The 19,948-nt window shown below is 43.1% G+C and overlaps 2 protein-coding genes across 2 annotated transcripts in view; both read left to right on the top strand.

Annotated features, from left to right (window-relative positions):
- Positions 1–15,391, top strand: part of BTK (Bruton tyrosine kinase) — a 31,543-nt gene extending 16,152 nt beyond the window's left edge. The window contains exons 6-19 of the mRNA XM_041740142.1: positions 4,522–4,650; positions 4,950–5,017; positions 5,970–6,157; positions 6,586–6,648; positions 7,075–7,129; positions 7,407–7,486; positions 7,689–7,816; positions 8,631–8,705; positions 9,180–9,351; positions 9,863–10,079; positions 11,077–11,141; positions 12,199–12,317; positions 12,837–12,994; positions 14,892–15,391. Coding sequence (XP_041596076.1) covers positions 4,522–4,650; positions 4,950–5,017; positions 5,970–6,157; positions 6,586–6,648; positions 7,075–7,129; positions 7,407–7,486; positions 7,689–7,816; positions 8,631–8,705; positions 9,180–9,351; positions 9,863–10,079; positions 11,077–11,141; positions 12,199–12,317; positions 12,837–12,994; positions 14,892–14,963 — 1,589 coding nt within the window. The 3' untranslated portion in view covers positions 14,964–15,391. The remainder of the gene's footprint in view (positions 1–4,521; positions 4,651–4,949; positions 5,018–5,969; positions 6,158–6,585; positions 6,649–7,074; positions 7,130–7,406; positions 7,487–7,688; positions 7,817–8,630; positions 8,706–9,179; positions 9,352–9,862; positions 10,080–11,076; positions 11,142–12,198; positions 12,318–12,836; positions 12,995–14,891) is intronic.
- A 660-nt stretch (positions 15,392–16,051) lies between these two features.
- Positions 16,052–18,907, top strand: TIMM8A (translocase of inner mitochondrial membrane 8A). The gene is made up of 2 exons (XM_041742088.1): positions 16,052–16,289; positions 17,835–18,907. The coding sequence occupies exons 1-2, from the start codon at positions 16,158–16,160 to the stop codon at positions 17,994–17,996; spliced, it is 294 nt and encodes a 97-aa protein (XP_041598022.1). The 5' UTR covers positions 16,052–16,157; the 3' UTR covers positions 17,997–18,907.
- Positions 18,908–19,948: the final 1,041 nt, after the last annotated feature.

The raw sequence follows: 19,948 nt of genomic DNA, 5'->3' as shown, positions 1-19,948 counted from the left end.
AAAATAAAACCAAATCTCTCAAGCTGAAAGAGGAGAGGAGAAAGGAAAAAATGGGTCATTTATTGAATTCTTGCTATGTGCCAGACACTGAGCTAGATACCTTATATTTATTATCTCACTTAATTCTTGCAGCAACCTTCTCTTAAAAACAACAATGGTAATAGCTAATACTTAGTGAGCACTTATGATGTTCTAGGCTCTGTGCCAAGTGTTTCAAATGTACTAGCTTTTAATCCTCATGAGAAGCTTATGAAGTATGTATCATTCCCCTGTTTACAAATGGGGGAACTGAAGTTCAAAGAGGTTTAGTAACCTACTCCTGGGCACACTGAGAGGTGAAGTCTGGATTTTTACCATATCCCTATCTCTCTATGACTCCAGAGCCTAAGCTTATTAATAGTTTCATGCTGCTTTGTTCTCAAGTCCAGAAATTACACCTATAGTTGGCTGCAAGATATTCTAGAGTAAGGACATGTTGAGATTGCAAACTGGTGATATCTTATACCACAAAGTCCAGTTCTTGGCATGTTTTGAGGTAAGCGGTCTGCTTTACCCTAGGGGTGCAAAATAAGCACACAGAGGGCATATATATTTGCACTTTCTTGGTTCCATCCACAATGCCTCACACAGCACCTTGCACGCAGAGAGGGACCAATAGTTGTGTTAACAGATTTTTCTGTTGAGTGTAAACAGCCACCACTAACTTGGACTCCATGTTGATAGTCAGCTAGGATTTAGTGTGGAAACAGGGGAAGGTGGGATGTACTGAGGGAGAACCAGAAAAGACAAAACATGAGACATATGCAAGTTAGTAACTCCTTTACACTTACATTACTAATTTCAAAACCAATCATAGATTAGCCTAACAAATACTTATCGAGTGCCCACTGTATTCAAGGTATGAGCAATGACAAAGGATAAGAATATCCAGCTTATAAACTTGGTTGACTGACTCAAATCAAATATAATGCTGATTATGCACAACTGCTAAAGTTCATTAGGCAAGTAAAATTACAGCAGTAAAAATAAAGCCAAAACAAATAGAAAACACCACCACTTCAATTGAGTTATTAGTGTGGATAGGTAGTATAGGTAAGGTGCAATTTTGCCTTCTCTTCGCTTGCACTTTACTGAAGGCATTTCATTTCCAGTTGTTACAAACTGGGGTATATATCTTGTTGAACCTGCTTGGGCTGACAACATAAGCCAAAAGGGAAGCACCTTGCAACAAATACCACAGTTGTCAGGAGATTTAGGTGCAAGTCCTAACAATACCAGAACAGCCCCAAGTGCTGGCAAGGCCAACTGTGAGATAATCTAGAAGGCATAAAATCCTACTCCAGGGATAAGTTATCCCACTGTAGATAAAATGCACCAACTGAAAATCACTAACATGCAAAGGGGATTTCATTAGAATACTGGCTACCTCAGCAGGGCTATTGGTTATGAAAGTACATGAAGGAGCTTTCTCTGGTGCTGGACCTAAGTGGTAAATGGTTGTAGACAAATTGGCTAGTTGTATGTCTTAGGTTGCATACTTGATTGTATATAAATTATACCTCAATTTAAAAGTAGTGCTTCAGGTACCCATGTCCAGCTGCCATCTTTTTTCAGTGGTATTTTCCATGCAGAGGTTGTATCCCTGAGGACTTTGCCATGGGCTCTCTTCTTCCATTTCCTTTAATATGGCAGTGGTCACTTTAATGTTATAGCACCATAGATATGTGTCTACATTTACTCTAGAACCTTTGTTTGGTCAAGCTCAATAGATCCTCTCCTAATTGCAACTTCAAAAAGACGCAAAAGGCCTGACCTCACCAAAAATGAAAGAAAGAGTGGATTGGCAAAACTCTAACGACCGATATAGGAAGGAATAATTCATGCATACCTGAAACAGAATTTTAGACATTATCCTGATAAATATGAATATGAGAAAGCAGCCCATCAAGTACTTGGAGAATGTGCACCAACCATTAGTGTTTCCCAGATAGGATTGGCCCTGTGCATTGGTGAAGTAGTCTTTCCTGGCCCTCCTCTTTGGACACTGTCTTAGTTAGCTCGGGCTATAATAAAAAAATACCATAGACCAAGTGGCTTAAACAACAAATGTTGATTTATCACAGTTCTGGAAGCTGGGGAGTCCCAGATTAATGTGCCAGTGAATTTGATTCCTGGCAAGAACTATCTGCCTGGCTTGCAGAATGGCCACTTTCTCTCTATGTTCTCCTATGGCAGAGAGAGAAAATCTCTCTCAAGTCTCTTCCTATAAGGGCACTACTCCCATAATGAGGACTCTGCTCTTATGACCTGATCACCTCCTTTAGTCTCCATCTCCTAATACCATTACATTGAGGGGCTTCGTCATATGAATTTCAGGGGGACACAAACAAACATTTAGTCTCTTATGGAGTGTCTCCAGAAGAGACACTCTGCTTTCACAATTTGCTCCTAGGTAGCTGGAAATGCCAGTTCTGGATTGGCTAACAAAAGAAAGGTGTCATCTTCAAGGGACCTCTTAAGTAGCAAACAGTATTCAGGGATGCAGGGTGAGCTCTTAATGATCTACTGGAGGTACAGAGGCAGAAAGCTTTATGTGTGCTCATTAGCATAGCTTTGTTTATCAGAGCAGCCAGGTGTTGGTTAAGAATTCTTGGCAGATCTACCAGTGTCTAGGCCTGTATCAAAGGATCTACAAATCCCTGGGTGAAGAGTAATGGTGGGGGGAGGGAGGGCAAGGAGTGGAGGTAGTGAGAGCAATCAGTCCTGGCTGATATCTGGAATGTTGTTCAGAATTGCCAGTGCCAGATAATTAAAAAAGACAGAGTTATGGCTGGTTTTATTATTGTTTTAAAATTCTCTACAGACAAAGGTACCTGGATGGCTCAGTTGGTTAAGCATTTGTGCTCCCTGCTCAGTGGGGAGCCTGCTTCTCCCTCTCCCTCTACCCCTTCCCCACTCATGCTCTCTTTCTCTCAAATAAATAAAATCTTTAAAATAAAAAATTCTCTACTGACACTGCAGCCCCTTGGAGCTTGCACTTCCATCTGAATAGCTCCCACCACCCTGTACTTGGTATGATGGTGAAGGGGAGTGCTGAGAAAGTAAGGGGTGAGGGTGGGCAGGGGACAGTGGTTAGAAGTCTTCAAATTCATGTTTAGAAACACATCATAATAGCACTTAAAAAAAAACAGTGCTTTTGTTCAATAGCCTGTAAAATGCACTTGGCCACCAGAAGCTTCTAGGCTTCCCCCAAAGTCTTAAGTGAATAGAGTATGACTAACAAGCTTTTAAGGACTTGAGCTGGTCTCTATAGAGGAACGTTTTGCCTTGTTTTTTATCTTTTTTTTTATCTTTTAAAAAAGTGATGTGGGCTTCCTCTTAGCAGTAACACTGACATGTGTAAGTCCTCAAATGTGCATATTATTTTTTTTATTTTAATTTTTTTGACGGGGGGGGGTGGTTAGGGAGGGGGAGTGAGAGAGAGTAAGAGCAAGACAGTGCATTGGGGGGAAGGGGCAGAGGGAGAGGGAGAAGCAGACTCGCCACTGAGCAGGGCACCAGCTGCCCAGGGTCCAATTCCAGGAACCTAAGATTGTAACTTAAGCCGAAGGCAGATGCTTAACTAACTGAGCCAACCAGGCATCCCTCAAATGTGTATATTCTTAGATCAGCCGAGGTCTTTTTGCCCCAATGCTAGCTGTTGTCAATTATTTCAGTTGTCTTTGCTTCTCTGTTATCTGACAACATGATCCCAAAATGACTTGTCTAATTGACTTCATGTTAAGATTCTTGAGATGCCACAGTATTAAAAACAGTAATACCAATTCCTCCTTTCTGCAAACCACTCTATTCTTTGCAAAATACTTTGGCTTCTGGGAGGTCTTTTGAGCTTCATGACTCTGTGAAGGAAATGGAACTGTTTTTATCTCCCACAATGAGCTTACCCACTTCAGTGGCCCTAGGAAAACTGGATCTATATTTATTCTAGGAGAAGAGTCACCTCATTTGCTCCTGAGCTCCATTCTATTGACTGTTCTATGAATACAGGAAGCCTGATGCAGACATTTTCACTAAAGCAAATATCTCTAAAAGATCACTCAGGTAGCTGAGACATTGATATGCTGAGAACTGGAGTGAGAGTTTAGCTTGGGCACATCGCTTCCTGTATCTGGAAAAGAATACCATAATCAATACTTTGCCTTACAAGAAGATTGAAATGGTTACTGGGAAAACAAATAACATATGTTTTTTTGCTCTTGGGCTCTGGAAACATCAGATATTCTTATCTTGGTGGTCAGGAGATAGTCATCATGACAGACCACTGAAGAGAACTTCACAAGAAATTTCCAGGACCAGGGATGTCAGCTAATTGGTTCTGTCATCTGCTTTCCTTCAGGGTAGGTGAGGAAGGGGCAGTTGTTTGAAGCTCATCACTAACCTTAGTCAAAGAGGAAAACATGCAAATGGTGAATTCTTCAGAATGTCAGATGTGATCTCCTTCTCTCTTTTCTCCTGTTACAGTAATCCGGTATAACAGTGATCTGGTACAGAAATACCACCCTTGCTTCTGGATCGATGGGCAGTATCTCTGCTGCTCTCAGACAGCCAAAAATGCGATGGGCTGCCAAATTTTGGAAAACAGGAATGGAAGTAAGAGATCTGATCAATATAATTTCTCCCTCTTTTGACTATCCATCACTCTTGAAAGGATTTATCAAACCCAGGTTTGTACATTTCGCCACTGCACAAAGGGGTCTGGGGAAGGGGATAAGTCAGGGCCAAAATCCCACTGGTGCTCTGCTCTCCAAGCCATGTGACCTGGAACAAGGCTGTATCCCCTCAGACTTTTAATGTTCCTAAAGGCACAAAAGCTAAGTCCCTGATCAAATCTATCCCTGGGCCCCTTCCTAAAATGCATCCTATGTCAACACTAGTTTCTTATTTTGCAGGTTTGAAACCTGGGAGTTCTCACAGAAAGACAAAAAAGCCTCTTCCTCCCACGCCTGAGGAAGACCAGGTATACAGGGAAATTGGTGCTGCTACTGCTTAAATAGAAACTTACACGGGTGCCTAGCTGGCTCAGTCAGTAGAGCGTTCAACTCTTAATCTTGGGGTTTTGAGTTTGAGCCCCATGTTGGGCATAAAGATTACTTTAAAAATACAATTTAAATTAAAAAAGAAAGAAACTCATAGTCACACCCTGAAAACACACCAGTCTTCGAATTCCAACAGGACTTGGCAGTGTCAATTGGTGTTCTTGTGGAGATATGGGACCTGTCCTTAAGTAGGACAAATCTTGCCACTCTTCAGTGGTAAGAGAGAGGGCTATTAGGAAGTTCTTGGCAACAATTTAATCCAATCACCTGTTTAAAATAAAACAAAGCCTGATTTTTTAAAAATGAAAAATATTTTCAAACATAAAGTTGTAAGAATTTAACAATAAACATCCATATACCCAATACTTGATTCTACCATTAATCTATTATTTTAAAAGTTGATTTTTTGGTTACTTTTCGAATTATAAAAAGTCCTTTCTCATATTTTGTAAGTAAGCAGGGCAGGAGTTATTATGCCCATTTTATAAACAAGGAAACCAAGATTCAGAGCCACTTAGTAGACTAATGCACTGGTTTAGTGTCAAGATTTCTTAATCATGACTATTCATGGTTCTTGCCCAGGAAGCTTTAAAAATACTGATGCCTGGGTCGCGCCCCCTGAGATTTTGACATAATTGGGATAGGAAACTGCCTGGGATTGTTAACCGCTCCCTAGATGATTCTGATGTGCACTCCAGGCCGAGAGCCCAGCATAGGTACTTGAAAATCCTTGTTGAATGAATGCTGAATAAACCTTTTATTATGCCTGATTTAGGTTAGACTGGTGTCTCTAGTAAAGCAGATAGTTGAGGGAGAAGTGGAGAGTGCTTGATATCTAGCCAAACAGCCCTACTTTTCTCTCCAACTACACAGATCTTGAAAAAGCCACTGCCCCCTGAGCCAACAGCAGCGCCTGCCTCTACAAGTGAGCTGAAAAAGGTTGTAGCCCTTTATGATTACATGCCAATGAATGCAAACGATCTACAGCTGCGAAAGGGAGATGAGTATTTTATCCTGGAGGAGAGCAACTTACCCTGGTGGAGAGCACGGGATAAAAATGGGTGAGTCCACTCCAGGTCTTCTACAACTCTGTTCCCATCCACTCCACACAGGTGCAAAATCTTGCAGCATAATTCCCCTACTCAGTATCCCAATCAGAAATTGTCCTTCCCACACCAAAGGGAATATACTGTTCCGGCAAGTACTTCCCAGAGTACAGCGCTACTTATGGCCACACCTCCGAGCCTGTAGAGTCTGGCCCATATGTTGTCATGCACACCTGACAAATGTGTCAGTGCCACATGTGCAAAGCTACACACTTCACTGGCCTAGCCATGCATCAGTGACATGATTCTCTTTGATGGAGGGGTGTGGTTTATAGACCTCCATTTGAGATTGGTTGTGAGCCCAGAGATATGGGCATATGAATCTGTCTCCCCCCTGAAGGATAGGAAGTGCTGAATGATCTACCACATTGTCTCCTCTACAGGCAGGAAGGCTACATCCCTAGTAACTATGTCACCGAAGCAGAAGACTCCATAGAAATGTATGAGTGAGTATTCTTACGTTTCCAGCACACAGTCTTGCCAGAAGAACCAAAGATAGTGTATACATTTTTATACTTTCAACAAATTTATTTCAAGGTACTTATTAAAGTCAATGCCAACTGGGTCAAATGATGCCACCACCCTTAGTGGCTCTGTCTTACTCTCACCCCCAAACACCCTTTGCTTATGAGAGCTACAGAGGTCACCATGCCCCACCCCCACTCCAACCCAGAAGAACCACTCAAAGGATTTGACAACTTGATAGGAAACATTTGAAAGGGTAAAAATGCCCATCTTTTGTCACTGTCCTTTCTCCCTAATCATGAAAATGGATTGTCCTTGAGTGCTCTATCCCTGATCCCATCGCTGGACACCTCTGCCACCTGCTAACACCACAGCCTAAGAGCCACTGAAGCATTCTCCCTTTACAGGTGGTATTCCAAACACATGACTCGAAGTCAAGCTGAGCAACTGCTGAAGCAAGAGGTAAGTGTGTGACCACAGGCAAATGGCATTCTCCTTGCACAACAAGTGAGGGCTTGCTGTTCTCTGTCACCTCAAAGCAAGGCAGTGTCAAGACTATCATTTTATGGAGGGGGATATCAATTGCACTTTTCACTATCAAAAACAATGAGGCTGCAGTTCAAACATGGAACTTGGCAGTAAAATTAGGGCTTCACTTTTTCTCTCAAGTTTGGGCAGGTGGAATGCAGATGTGAGTGCCACTTCCTCCTTCAAGTCAGCTTCTTTTTCATTGTTTCAGGGGAAAGAAGGAGGTTTCATTGTCAGAGACTCCAGCAAAGCTGGAAAATATACTGTGTCTGTGTTTGCTAAATCTACAGGGTGAGTGTTACTGTTTCAAGGCCCTGGGGACAAAGGACAGAGGTGCTTTAATGGTGTGCCTCTCCTAGTACCCCCAATAGCTTCTTAATGGTGTATCCCTCCTACTACCTCTGTCCCTTAAACTCAAAATTCATTTCACTTTACTTCTTGGGTCCTGCTGACCCTTGTTTCCAAGTTGCTGACTCAGCATCCACTTCTTCAGGGACCCTCAAGGGGTGATACGCCATTATGTTGTGTGTTCCACACCTCAGAGCCAGTATTACCTGGCAGAGAAGCACCTTTTCAGCACCATTCCTGAGCTCATTAACTACCATCAGCATAACTCTGCAGGTGAGTATCAGGGGTACCAGAGAAGAAGGATGTGACAAAAACCAGGAGAAGCAATTCGGGACAAGGTGGTGAGAAGAAAAAGCCTCACAGGGTAGTGCAAATCTGGTGAAAGAAAACCCTATGATGCCAGGTAGAGATCAAGTAAAGAGGCAGTCAATGGCAGACTCTCAGCCAGTAGGGAGTGACTTCTTATTTGATGACTGATGCTCAGTGCTAAGGAAAGACAGAAGATGCTGGTAAATTAACAAATCAGGGAGTATTCATTGAGTTCCTATCATATACTCAGCAATATTGTTGGTACTGGAGATCACAGTAAAATTATTAGTCAAGGTCCTTGCCCTCAAAGAACATACAGGTTAGAAAACACCAGAAGACAGTTTCTAAATAGGGTAGACATTTAAAAAACTGGAGATTGGTGAGGGCATGAATGCATGGGATAAGCTTCACTGAGAAGACTTGCTGCTATCTGCTATCTCCACGCAAGGCAGTGGTTGAGGCCAGTGCATTTTATAGGGTCCCAATTGCACTTTTCAGTATTAAAAGCAGCAGTAGGATGTGAGCTAAGCCTGGGCTGGGAGGTGGGGATATATTTAGTTGGGGAGTGTATTTCCATTAGTATTTTCTCTTTTTTTCTTCTGAAAATTCTTTGGTGAGAGGAAAAGCTTCCTGAAAAATTTGGGTTCGTGGAGATCTTCTGGGATTCAAAATGTACCGGAAGGATGGATATAAGAAGTGTGAGGTTTTAAGTGAGGGTGTGTTCAGCATCCCACCTCCTACACTGCACCAGCAGCATGACCCTCTCTGTATGTTTCAGGGCTCATATCTAGGCTCAAATATCCAGTGTCTCAACAAAACAAGAATGCACCTTCCACTGCAGGCCTGGGCTACGGTAACTGCTTATTTCTCTAGGGTAGGGTGGATTGGTCAGTTACAAGGACTACCTTTGGCTGACCCCACTGGACCTTGCAGAACACTGTTCTGCACCAGCTGCCTCAAGGAAGATTATTTAATAAACAAGTTATTTAATAGTTTCCTCCCTCTGGTGGCTCCTACTGGGACTGCAAGAACATAGATTCATAAAGGGATTATTTTTTGTGTGATTAAAAAAACCATAATCATAAAGAGATTTTAAAAGATTGTCTAGTTTCTCCTTCCTTTATGGCTGATGTGCACCTAGAATTCCAATTCCTCCAACCAGTAACCACCCTGTCCCTGAGATTGACCTGAGCAAAGATAGATTATATTCTTGAGCATTTCCCTTTTACTGCTTGACTTTTCTGCCCCTAGTAGGAATTCTTACCTATTGTAGGAATTATACATACATGATTCCCAAAATAATCATATTGAGGCTTTGTTGTTATAGGATCATGGGAAATTGATCCAAAGGACCTGACCTTCTTGAAGGAGCTGGGGACTGGACAGTTTGGGGTAGTGAAATATGGGAAATGGAGAGGCCAATATGATGTGGCCATCAAGATGATCAAAGAAGGCTCCATGTCTGAGGATGAGTTCATTGAAGAAGCCAAAATCATGATGTGAGTTACAGCCCAAACTCAACTCTACAATCCAGTTACTGGAGTCTAGGAATTACTGAGAAAGTTTCCACTGTGGCTTAAGGTGACTTAGATTGAGAGAGATTTGGGACTAAGACCTGAGGTCAGTCTTTGTTGGGAGTTCTAACCGCTAAAGTAATCATTTCTTTGCCTTACATATTGGTTGCTAATAGTATTGATCATGGGTGTGTACTATTGTAGCATTTGGGGATAAATGTGAAAAATGAGACTTTCAAAAGAAAGACTGCTTCTGATTAGCCTTGGTGTTCAGTCAGCCCTGAGTTTATTTTCTGTTCTGTTTGGGCTCCAAATCCCTGCCCACCCTCACATATTAGGCACTTTGGGGGTTTAGATCAAAAGGAAGGGAAGGAGGAAGCTCAACTTGTTATCACGGTCCCTTATCTGATGCTCTACTTCCAGGCCAACCCCTTTCCTCTCCAGTCCCTTTCTGATTAGTATGCAGAGCCAGAAAGGTTTGTTGCCTCTTCTGTAGGAATCTTTCCCATGAGAAGTTGGTACAATTGTATGGCGTCTGCACCAAACAGCGCCCTATCTTCATCATCACTGAGTACATGGCCAATGGCTGCCTCCTGAACTACCTGAGGGAAATGCGCAACCGTTTCCAGACTCAGCAGCTGCTGGAGATGTGCAAGGATGTCTGTGAAGCCATGGAATACCTGGAGTCAAAGCAATTCCTTCACCGAGACCTGGTAGGACCTCAGAAGGATTGGCCTGGGACCAAGGGCTGAGGGGGTGGAGGTAGCAGAGGAAGATATATCATACCTGGATAAGGAGGGTTGCTAGAATCATCATTTCAGTTTTATCTAGAAAACAGTAAGAGTTAGGTGAACGAACCTATGCCCCAGTGGTCAGCCAGTCAAGGATCTCCAGCCTCAACAGTACAACTTGTGCCAAGATGGAAGCTGGAGCAGTCACTCGTGCCAGCCCCCTACCACAAGGAAATGGTGGGGTCCTTCAGGACAGAAGGGTACCCTACTTCCCAGTGGCACAGAACCATCATTTGGTTACATCAGAGTCATATAATGGGGGCCTGTGGGTACATTCGTCGTTGTTTTTTAAATGGTCTGTGTTAGCAAACACAAACACATTTGAAAAACCTGAATTTCCAGCTTCTCTTGAAAATCTTGACCATCTTGAAACAGCAGGCTCATTCACAGAGGCCATGCTAATAGTCATATGGAGCTGAGGAGCAGTTTGCCTCCTCCAGACCAACTGCATGCTCTGCCATTTCCTGCAATCTACCCACCCCATTTCATTCTATCACTTTGCCTGCCTGACCTCTAGAGGCATCAGAGTTTGTGCCCCTATTTATTTCAGCCAAGCCAAGGCTCAAATTGTCTTAGTCCCACTGGCAGAGAAGCAAACAAAACAAACTTGTTTTCTGTTCTCCCTGATTCTTTCAGCAATTCAGGAGAGGATGGGGTATTATGGAATCGTCAATGTGAATGAAATCATTCTGCCTGCCCTCAATGCTTTACTTATGTCTATATAGCAGGTTGCTTTAGATGTAGTGGAAATGCATCAGAGTTTCTCAGTCGCATCACCTGACACCTGCTGGGTGGGAAAGTGTTTCTTGAGCTGAAAGAGATGAGGCTTCCCTGGCTTCATTCCCCTGGTGGGCAGAAGCTTTGTGCCTTTAACCTGTGTGCCAAAGGCAGAGTCTCATGGGTAACTATTGTACTACAGGCAGCTCGAAACTGTTTGGTAAACGATCAAGGAGTTGTTAAAGTATCTGACTTCGGCCTGTCCAGGTGAGTGTGCCATTTTCACCTTTCCTTCTAAACGTAAAAATAGCACAGTACAACATGAGGCAGCGTTATTGTTTTGAATCCTCTCCCTTTCTTTTTTCCCCCTCATTCTAGTCTTTCTCACCATTTCTTCGTCCTTTTCTTTCTCTGAATTATTTGTCATTTCTTTCATTCTTTTATTATAATATCTCTTTCCTCTCCTTTCTCCCTCCCTCTTCTTTTAAAAAATATTTTATTCATTTATTCATGAGAGACACACAGAGAGAGGCAGAGACATAGGCAGAGGGAGAAGCAGGCTCCCTGCGGGGAGCCTGATGCAGGACTCAATTCCAGGATCCCAGGACCACGGGATCACACTCTGAACCAAAGGCAGGTGCTCAACCACTCAGCCACCCAGGTGCCCCTCTCCCTCCCTCTTTTTATTTTTTTAATTATTTAATTTATTTATTCATGACAGACACACACACACGAGATTTATTTATTTATTCAGAGAGAGAGAGAGGCAGAGACACAGGCAGAGGGAGAAGCAGGCTCCATGCAGGAAGCCCAACGTGGGACTCGATCCCTGGTCCCCAGGATCAGGCCCTGGGCTGAAGGCGGCGCTAAACTGCTGAGCCACCAGGGCTGCCCTCCATCCCTCTTTTTAAAGCTAAGATCCCCAATACCTCATTTTGATCTGTCAACCCTGTTGTCTTTATTTCTCTCTCTCAATCTCTCTCTCTCTCTCTCTCTCTCTCTCTCTCTCTCACCTCCTTCTTTCCTAATCAGTCTAGTCCCCACTTGCAACTGCAGAATAGAAGGAAGGATAAAACAGAAAGGGAGATAAAGAAGAAGAAAGGAGTACCTAATAGATCTTATTTCACTTCATCCTTGCTGTAACCATATTGTCAATCAGGAAAGCTAAATCAGATATGAAAACAGGAATACATTAAATGTAACATTTGTAAAACACACTGGTTGGCCTGTAAGCATGTATTTGTTTAGCTCATGTGGCTGTGCCAAGAAAATTTAAGTAAATGTCAAGCTCTCCAAATAGTAACAAGTCCTGAACCCTCTGCAGGTATGTCCTGGATGATGAATATACAAGCTCAGTAGGCTCCAAATTTCCAGTCCGATGGTCACCACCAGAAGTCCTTATGTATAGCAAGTTCAGCAGCAAATCTGACATCTGGGCTTTTGGTGAGTGAATAAAATTATACAGATTATACAGCTCAAAGGAAGAGGAATGCAATTGGGGAATTTGACACTTTGCAACCTGCACAGAGAGATTATTATTTGTTGTTTTCATTCTTCTAGTCCTTAGGGAGTGCTCACCATTGTCAGGCACCACAGGGGTTCCTGAGGATAGAAAGAGTAAACTAGACTTCATCTCTGCCTTCTGAGAATTTACAATCGAGAGAAACAATTTATTTAGTATTCCACAGCTTTTGAATACTGATTATGCACCATGGGACTCTGCCAGACCCTATAATTACAAAGACAAATAAGATGATATCTCTCTCCAGAAGAACTAATAGTCCAGTACAACCCCGATTACTCTCCAGTGTGGGCAGTACTACAGCATAAGTTGGGACAAAATGGAAAATTCACAGAGTGGGGAATCAGCTGGATATAATAATCTGAGGTTGATCTAGGAAGACTAGGATCCCAAACACCCAAAGAGACTAAATCAGCTTAATATATTTTTTCATTGTCTAGGGGTTTTGATGTGGGAAATTTACTCTCTGGGGAAGATGCCATATGAAAGATTTACTAACAGTGAAACTGCTGAACACATTGCCCAAGGCCTCCGTCTCTATAGGCCTCATCTAGCTTCAGAGAGAGTATATACCATCATGTACAGCTGCTGGCATGAGGTAAGTGTTTTATTAGGACCTCTTAAATTAATTTCTTGAGTCTACTTTCCTATTTAGCCAGCCAGGCACCCAGTCCCCACTCTCCCTGGCCATGTGGCAGCTGGGTACACACTGATAACTGTGCACATTCTTGGGCCCAGCCTGTACCTCAGTCCTTTGATGGTCAGAGACTTTCCCAGGCTCATCTAGTTCTCACTAGAGTACCACCAGCAGACCCCATTACCAACTCAGCTTCAAGGAGAGGAGATGTTGTGGGGCTGTGTCACCTATCATAAGCAGGCAGTTAAAGGCACTCAGACAGATGTATTGACATTTAAAAAGAAAAGCCATTAAAATTTATGTTCATTCCTTTGGACATCATTGGTCCTTTCTTCTACTTTATTAACAGCCAACCTTTCCTGGCTGTGGTGCTAACTAGAATTAAAAAAAAAAAACAAAACCTCCTGAAAGAGAACTAAAATAGGCAGTGGTCGTTTATAAAAAAAAATATGGTGCATCATGAGGTATGTGGGTAGATGTGGTATTTTGAAAATAAGGAGTCTGTCCCACTATTACTAAAATGTTTTGGTGTTCTCACCTTGGGTTCTTTCAGAGGTGCTTTTTCCACTTTTCAGTATATCCTTGGTAATGTTAAATTGGCAACCTCAATCACTAGTAGGAAATAGATGCTGTACCCCTAGAAACAGGGAAGCACAATGTCCAACAAGCACATATGTGAATGTGGAGCCCTCTTGGTGGGGTGAAAAGTGGGTAACTGCATTAGAGCGTGGCTCCTTTCCCTTCAACAAATGACTTAGGTCACAAAGGAAGCATGGAGAAAGGGACAAACATTTCCCTCTCTCTCCTGTGCCATGCAGGATTATGGGGGATGGACTCTGCTCCTTCCCAACTAGGACGTCCTCACTCCACTAGTTGACTGTTTTAGACAGGTACTGTCTCCACAGCCTGTTTAAAGTAGTACTCCTGAAATTGGATGCATATCAGAATCCCTGGTGTACTCTTAAAACTGCAAATGACTGGGCCCTATCTTCAGAGATTCCAATTAGGTGTGTCTGAAGCAGAACCCAGAAATGTCCTTTTAAACTTCCCAGGAAATTCTGGTACTCAGCTAGGTTTACAAACCACTGATTCAAAGGAAAAAGAAATTGATGACTTTTTGGTTCTGATGGATTGAGACCTTTCTGGCATGAATATGCCCTGAATCACTACCTCAGGGGTTTATGGACCATGGCTCTCACAAAAGGCCTTAGTCTAAAGGCCAGGCAGTACTAATAAAATGTCCCAGGTGCCTGAGGGGACCCTGCTCAGATGCAGCCCATGGTCTTGAAATGTTAATTCCTTGCTAAAACTTTGGCTACGGGATGATAGAATGGTGTTTGAAAGCTTACAAGAAAGGGAGGTGGGCAGGGGTGGGGGTGACTGGGTGACAGGCACTGAAGGGGGCACTTGATGGGATGAGCACTGGGTGTTATTCTATATGTTGGCAAATTGAACTCCAATAAAAAATAATTAATTAATTAAAAAAAGAAAGCTTATAAGAGTTCAGTTCTGGCAAACATTTAAACTTGTTTAGTAGCCATTTTTCATTTGAGGATCCAAAATAATGATGCATTGGTGTACAGTTTTGTAATGAATTTGCCCTCAGTTTTAATCAGTGTTTGTTAGTTTAATTTGCAAATTATCCTCATCACCTGAGCTACTGAAGATGAAAAGTGAACAAGGACTTCATAGAGCACTACTATTTCTTTTCCTTTTGTTTTCTTTGTGTGTGTAATTTACAGGGTATGCTACAGGTTATATTGTATATACTTAATAAACATTTCTGCCTACATGTTGCATTTCCCCTGAATTCTGGATTCTATCCCACTGTAACACACTGCTTTTTCTTTGGTTTTAGAAAGCAGAGGAACGTCCTACCTTCAAAATTCTTCTGAGCAACATCCTAGATGTCATGGATGAAGAATCCTGAGTTCACCAATAGGCTTCTTGGTTCTATTCCTCTCTTCCACAAGGCCCAATTTCACTTCTTCTGAGGAAATCCCAGGCTTACAGGCCCTGGAGCCTTTGTACTCTCAATGAATACCCAAAGGCCCCTCTCTACATCTAGGAATGACTCTCTTCTTTGATTACCTGAGATAGTACCTTCTAAGCAAAAGCCAAGGAATTATTGTGCCTGGTATTGTCCTCAGAGAGAAAATTTTCCATGAGTATGAAAACAGACTGAATTTGGAATGGAAAGTTTGGGGGAGGGAGGGATGTAAATAGCCTGACAAGGGGTCCAACAACTCTTTGGGTAGGCATTAGAGCTTGGTGGGGGAGGCAGAATTTGACAAGAATAAAAGGGTGTCATAAAAATGGGAGGAGGGTGTTTTGATAAAATAAAATTACTGGAATGCATGAAAGTTTCTTGCTGTCTCGATTAATCCCGCAACCTCTCTGAAACGCTCTCAGTGTTCCAGAAAACTTTTGTGTGGCATTGGTTTGGCATATTCCTACTTTGAGAACTGGGCAAGATCCTCAGCAATTTAACCCCTCTGGCTCTTGGATAATTCTGGCTCCGAGTCAGAGACAAACTCAAAAGCAAAGCACCAGTGCCTGGCAAACGACAGGCATGAATTGTTACCGGAATGAATCTGAAAGTTGGGGACAAATTCTGCCGGAGCCTCCTTTCTCCTCCGATAGGAGGGAAAACACCATCAAAGAACTGTCGCCCCAGGATGGCAGTCTGGGCCAAGCGAGAGCCAGTACTGCAGCACGAAAAGCGCGGGCCCATTTGGAAGTGGGCAGGGGCGGGGCTGTTGGGCCAGCCGGAACCCGGCCACGTGTTAAGTAACTTAACTTAAGTAACTTCCTCTTTTACCTTTTTCCCTTTCTCGTTCCTATAGAAGAAGAAAGCACCGCAGCACTCGGCTGCAAGCTCCGAGGCCTCAGGGCTCACGTGGGGCGCAGCCTCGGGGTAGCGGGCGGGACCCGGGCGCACAGGAGGCTGGGAGGAGCGGCGGGCGGGCGGGCGCAGACTCGCGCACAGGGCCACGCGCCGGCGCAGTGCGCTCACGGAGGTGGGCCGGGAGGTGGCTGGTTGTGGTTCCGGTTCCGTCGCGGAGACACGTGAAGGTCGGTGAGTTGGTGCGGAGTTCGTCTAGGCACGCGTGGCGGTGCTGGGATGGATTCCTCCTCGTCTTCATCCGCGGCGGGTTTGGGCTCGGTGGATCCACAGCTGCAGCATTTCATCGAGGTGGAGACTCAAAAGCAACGCTTCCAGCAACTGGTGCACCAGATGACGGAACTTTGTTGGGTGAGGAGCCTGGGGCTGGGACCTGGCCACTGTACCTACTTTCCCCCCGACCTTGCCAGGGGAGACTCGCCAGGACGTCCGGAATTCGGGGAGGGGGAGGACCCAGTAGTGCTCCCTTGATTTCCTCACGTTGCTCAGACATAGCGGGAAGATAGAAAAGGTGACTCCGCTTCTCGGGGCACTCTCCCCCCAGACCTTGGCTTTGTTGGTGCAGAGGGAGGACTGGGGATCACAGCCGACTTTTGCCCCTGTCCAGAGCAGCACTTTAGGCACCTGAGTTTGAAGCTGCCAAGTGCTGATCACCAAGACTGATGAGAGCCACCAATACTGAGATTTTATCTTTGCAGCCCCTATTCCCAGAGAGTGAATCTCCTGTTCTGGATTCCTCAGGGTTTACCTGGATTACCCAGTTGCTTTAACCATCGCCCATGAGAAATGAGTGGCTTTAGCCCACTAACTGTAAAAGTGGTGTAATCTCTACACTCTCTCTCTTACTTGCTTTCTTGTTGGATTGTTGTGTAATACTAAGCCCTTTCAGGTCTGACTGTTGAAGAATTGATATGTCCTGTGAGGGGACTTTGGCAAAGGGTGGAAGGCATTTGCAGCTTGGGATCAAAGTGTTCTCTGGCTATCAAGGACAGCATAACTGCCCTGCCTTGTGGAAAAAAAACTCATAGAATTCAGAGGCTAAGGATAATTTTCCTTGGAAGTGGAGAGTGTGAGAGGCTTGTGTACACAGCAAAGAATAACGAACAAAGTTCATTTGAACCACTTAATCTTGAACTATATACAGTCATCAGTTCTGTAGCCCCTTTCACATAAACTTACAGTATTGCTGGACTCTGGCCCCTAACAAATGCTTACTTCTGTACTCCTTGGTGCTTTGATTCTTTAAAAAAAAGAATCAGTGATTCATTACATTTTGGCCAGGAGGGGCTGTGGTTAAGGACTCCTTTAAGAATCTGTAAGCTGTGGGCCATTTAGGAAAATTCATATAATTTACCATACATCTTGACAGTATTCAAGAACTTCTGGCTTAAGTAGACAGTGTTACAGAATCAGGTAATAGATTTCTTTTTTCCTTTCGTAGGTTTTAGAGTGTCACTGCCCTGGTTTATTCTTTCACCCTTTTTTTTTTTTCCTGGAGTTCACCTAAAAACATTTAATGGCAGCATTGTGGACTTACAACCAAATTCAGTGAAAGTTTACCTCTCTTGTATTTTGCACCCCCCCTCCTTTTGTTTGCTCTGTAATAGCTCCGCCATTTTCTGTTCCAGTAACTTTGGGCAAAATATCTCAGCCGTGGCTTCCCTCTCTGTAAAGTAAGGACTAACAATAGTATCTATTTTGTAGGGTTGTTGTGAGAATTTAAGGTAAGACTGTAGATAACTGCTTGCCACATGCCAAATGTGAAATAGTAACATATCAGATACTGTTTTTAGGTGGTGAAGTTTTTCCTCTAACAAGAATTCCCCCCTGCCCACCCCGCCCTCCTCTATTATATCCCCATGTTCTTTTTGTGATTTTGTATCTTGTCCTGAGCAGGAGAAGTGCATGGACAAGCCTGGGCCAAAGTTGGACAGTCGGGCTGAGGCCTGTTTTGTGAACTGCGTTGAGCGCTTCATTGATACAAGCCAATTCATCTTGAATCGACTGGAACAGACCCAGAAATCCAAGCCAGTTTTCTCAGAAAGCCTTTCTGACTGATCTCAGCATTACCTCTTTGGAAAAGGAAGGTAGTTCAAGAAATGAAGAACGGTTGATGGGATAGTTGAAGAAAAGGCTATGGGGGGATTGGCTCCCACCTTTGTCACTCTTGGGACATCCTGTCATCTGAGAATGAAAAAAGACCAATTTTGTGTGTGTGTGGGTTTTGAGGGTCATATATGTATTTGATTGTATTTTTTAATGCTAATCTTGTGAAAACAATTGACAGATGAATGGGAAAACTACTAGATGCATATTACTGTATATGGGACTATGCTTTCTCAAAGTCCCATAAACTGCTCCCTATAATTTTGATAGTGGAACTGCTTTCTCTAATTTGACAGTGGGACCACATAAAGTAAAATCTGTCATTTGTGTGGATTCATTTCAGATTTCTGGGGAGATTGATACATCTTTGTGTCTCTCAGAAAGGGTAGCAGGTGGAGAAAAGTAATTTGGTACTTAACTATAGGCCTCCTTATCTAGTGTTTTGACTATCAGTGCTGGAAAGAAATCTATGGGATGTTAATACAATACACTCGGCTTTCTAGATTATCTCCTTCCCTTATGCTGTGATTTACTTTAATGTATAAGGTATGGTCTCAAGGTAGTACAGGTAGCCTGAGTGTCTAGAGGCCTTTAGATATAAAGGAATCTAGCCAGTGAGCATAATTCTCAGTACTAAACTGTCACAAGGAAGAAGCTTACTTACCCTGTATATCAGGGTCCAAAAAATTCAAAGATGTGCCTAAATAGTTTATAAAGATTTAGGCAAAAAAAAAAAAAAAGATTTAGGCCAGTCAAAAGCTAACAGCAGTTTCAGGTAGAGGTGCATGCCTAATGTTAATCAGTATAGATTCCATTTACTGCATTCTTTTGATCACTGAAATAAAAGCTTATAAAAAATTGAACTCTGATTGAGAAGGCTTTCTATTCTGGTTATCACCTGCACCCTGGAGAGATTCAATGTAGGCTGGCTCCAAGGCTGAAGTATAGTTTGTCTGGGTACTTCCTCTGTGCAAGGAATAGCATGGTATTTCAGTGATGTCTGTCTTACCTTTTTGTGAGAAAGGAGAACTTTGAGAAGGGATAGAGAAGAAAGGAATTCAATGCTGACAGTTCCCTGAGTGTAGTAGAAGAGGTTATATTGACTGGATTCCCCTCCTAGCTTCAAATGCGAGTAGAGTGGAGTGTAGACCTAACATGGAAGCCTCTAGATCAGAACCATGAGGGTTTGGGGGAAATACATATTTCTAGAAGCCTCAAGTCCTTTTATATTTCCACCATATGGGGACTACAAGGAAATTTTTTAAAAGTCTGAGAAAAATTCACAAAAGTTTTAAGTGATTACTCTGTGCAAGACACTGATTTGGGTGCCAGGGCTTCAGGAGTGCACAAAAAACAAAGTTTCTGCTCTTGTGGAGCTTATGTTCTAGAGAGGGGAGACAGGCAACAAACCCATAAAATGTCAGTGCGTCAGTATAATGAGTGCCATGGAGAAAAAGAGTATGGGGTATAAGGGAATGTTTGTGGGGGGTGTTGTTATTTGAGAGATGGTTAGAGAAGGCCTCCTTGGGAATGTGGCATTTCACAGAGACCTGAAAGAATTAAATGATCAAGCCATGTTGGTATCTGGGAAGAACATTTCAGGCAGAGGTGACAGCAAGTCCAAAGGCCCCAAGGTCAGAGCAACATGCCATGATGCTAAGGTGGAAGAGTCAAAAGGTCAGTATGGCTGGAGTAAAATGAGTAAGGAGAATGGTAAAAAAAAGTCAGAGACCTATGCATGAGACAGACTGGGACTGGGAGGCAGGTAAGTGCACTGATCATGTAGGGCATTATAGGCTATTGCAAGGACTTGACAAGATGGGGAGCCACTTGAGGGCTTTTAGCAGATGAATGATGGGAAATAACTTAAGTTTTAGGAGGGTCTGGATATTGTTTGGAAAACA

The sequence above is a fragment of the Vulpes lagopus genome, chromosome X (genome assembly GCF_018345385.1).
Source record: "Vulpes lagopus strain Blue_001 chromosome X, ASM1834538v1, whole genome shotgun sequence".
In the NCBI taxonomy this organism is placed as follows: Eukaryota; Metazoa; Chordata; class Mammalia; order Carnivora; family Canidae; genus Vulpes; species Vulpes lagopus.
The sequence above is the reverse complement of the archived record's forward strand: the minus strand, read 5'-3'. Positions and strand labels throughout refer to the sequence as shown.

Coding starts and splice junctions, on each gene's coding strand:
- TIMM8A (XM_041742088.1), top strand. CDS start 16,158: ATGGATTCCTCCTCGTCTTCATCCGCGGCGGGTTTGGGCTCGGTGGAT. Junction 16,290..17,834: donor AGATGACGGAACTTTGTTGG/GTGAGGAGCCTG, acceptor TGTCCTGAGCAG/GAGAAGTGCATGGACAAGCC.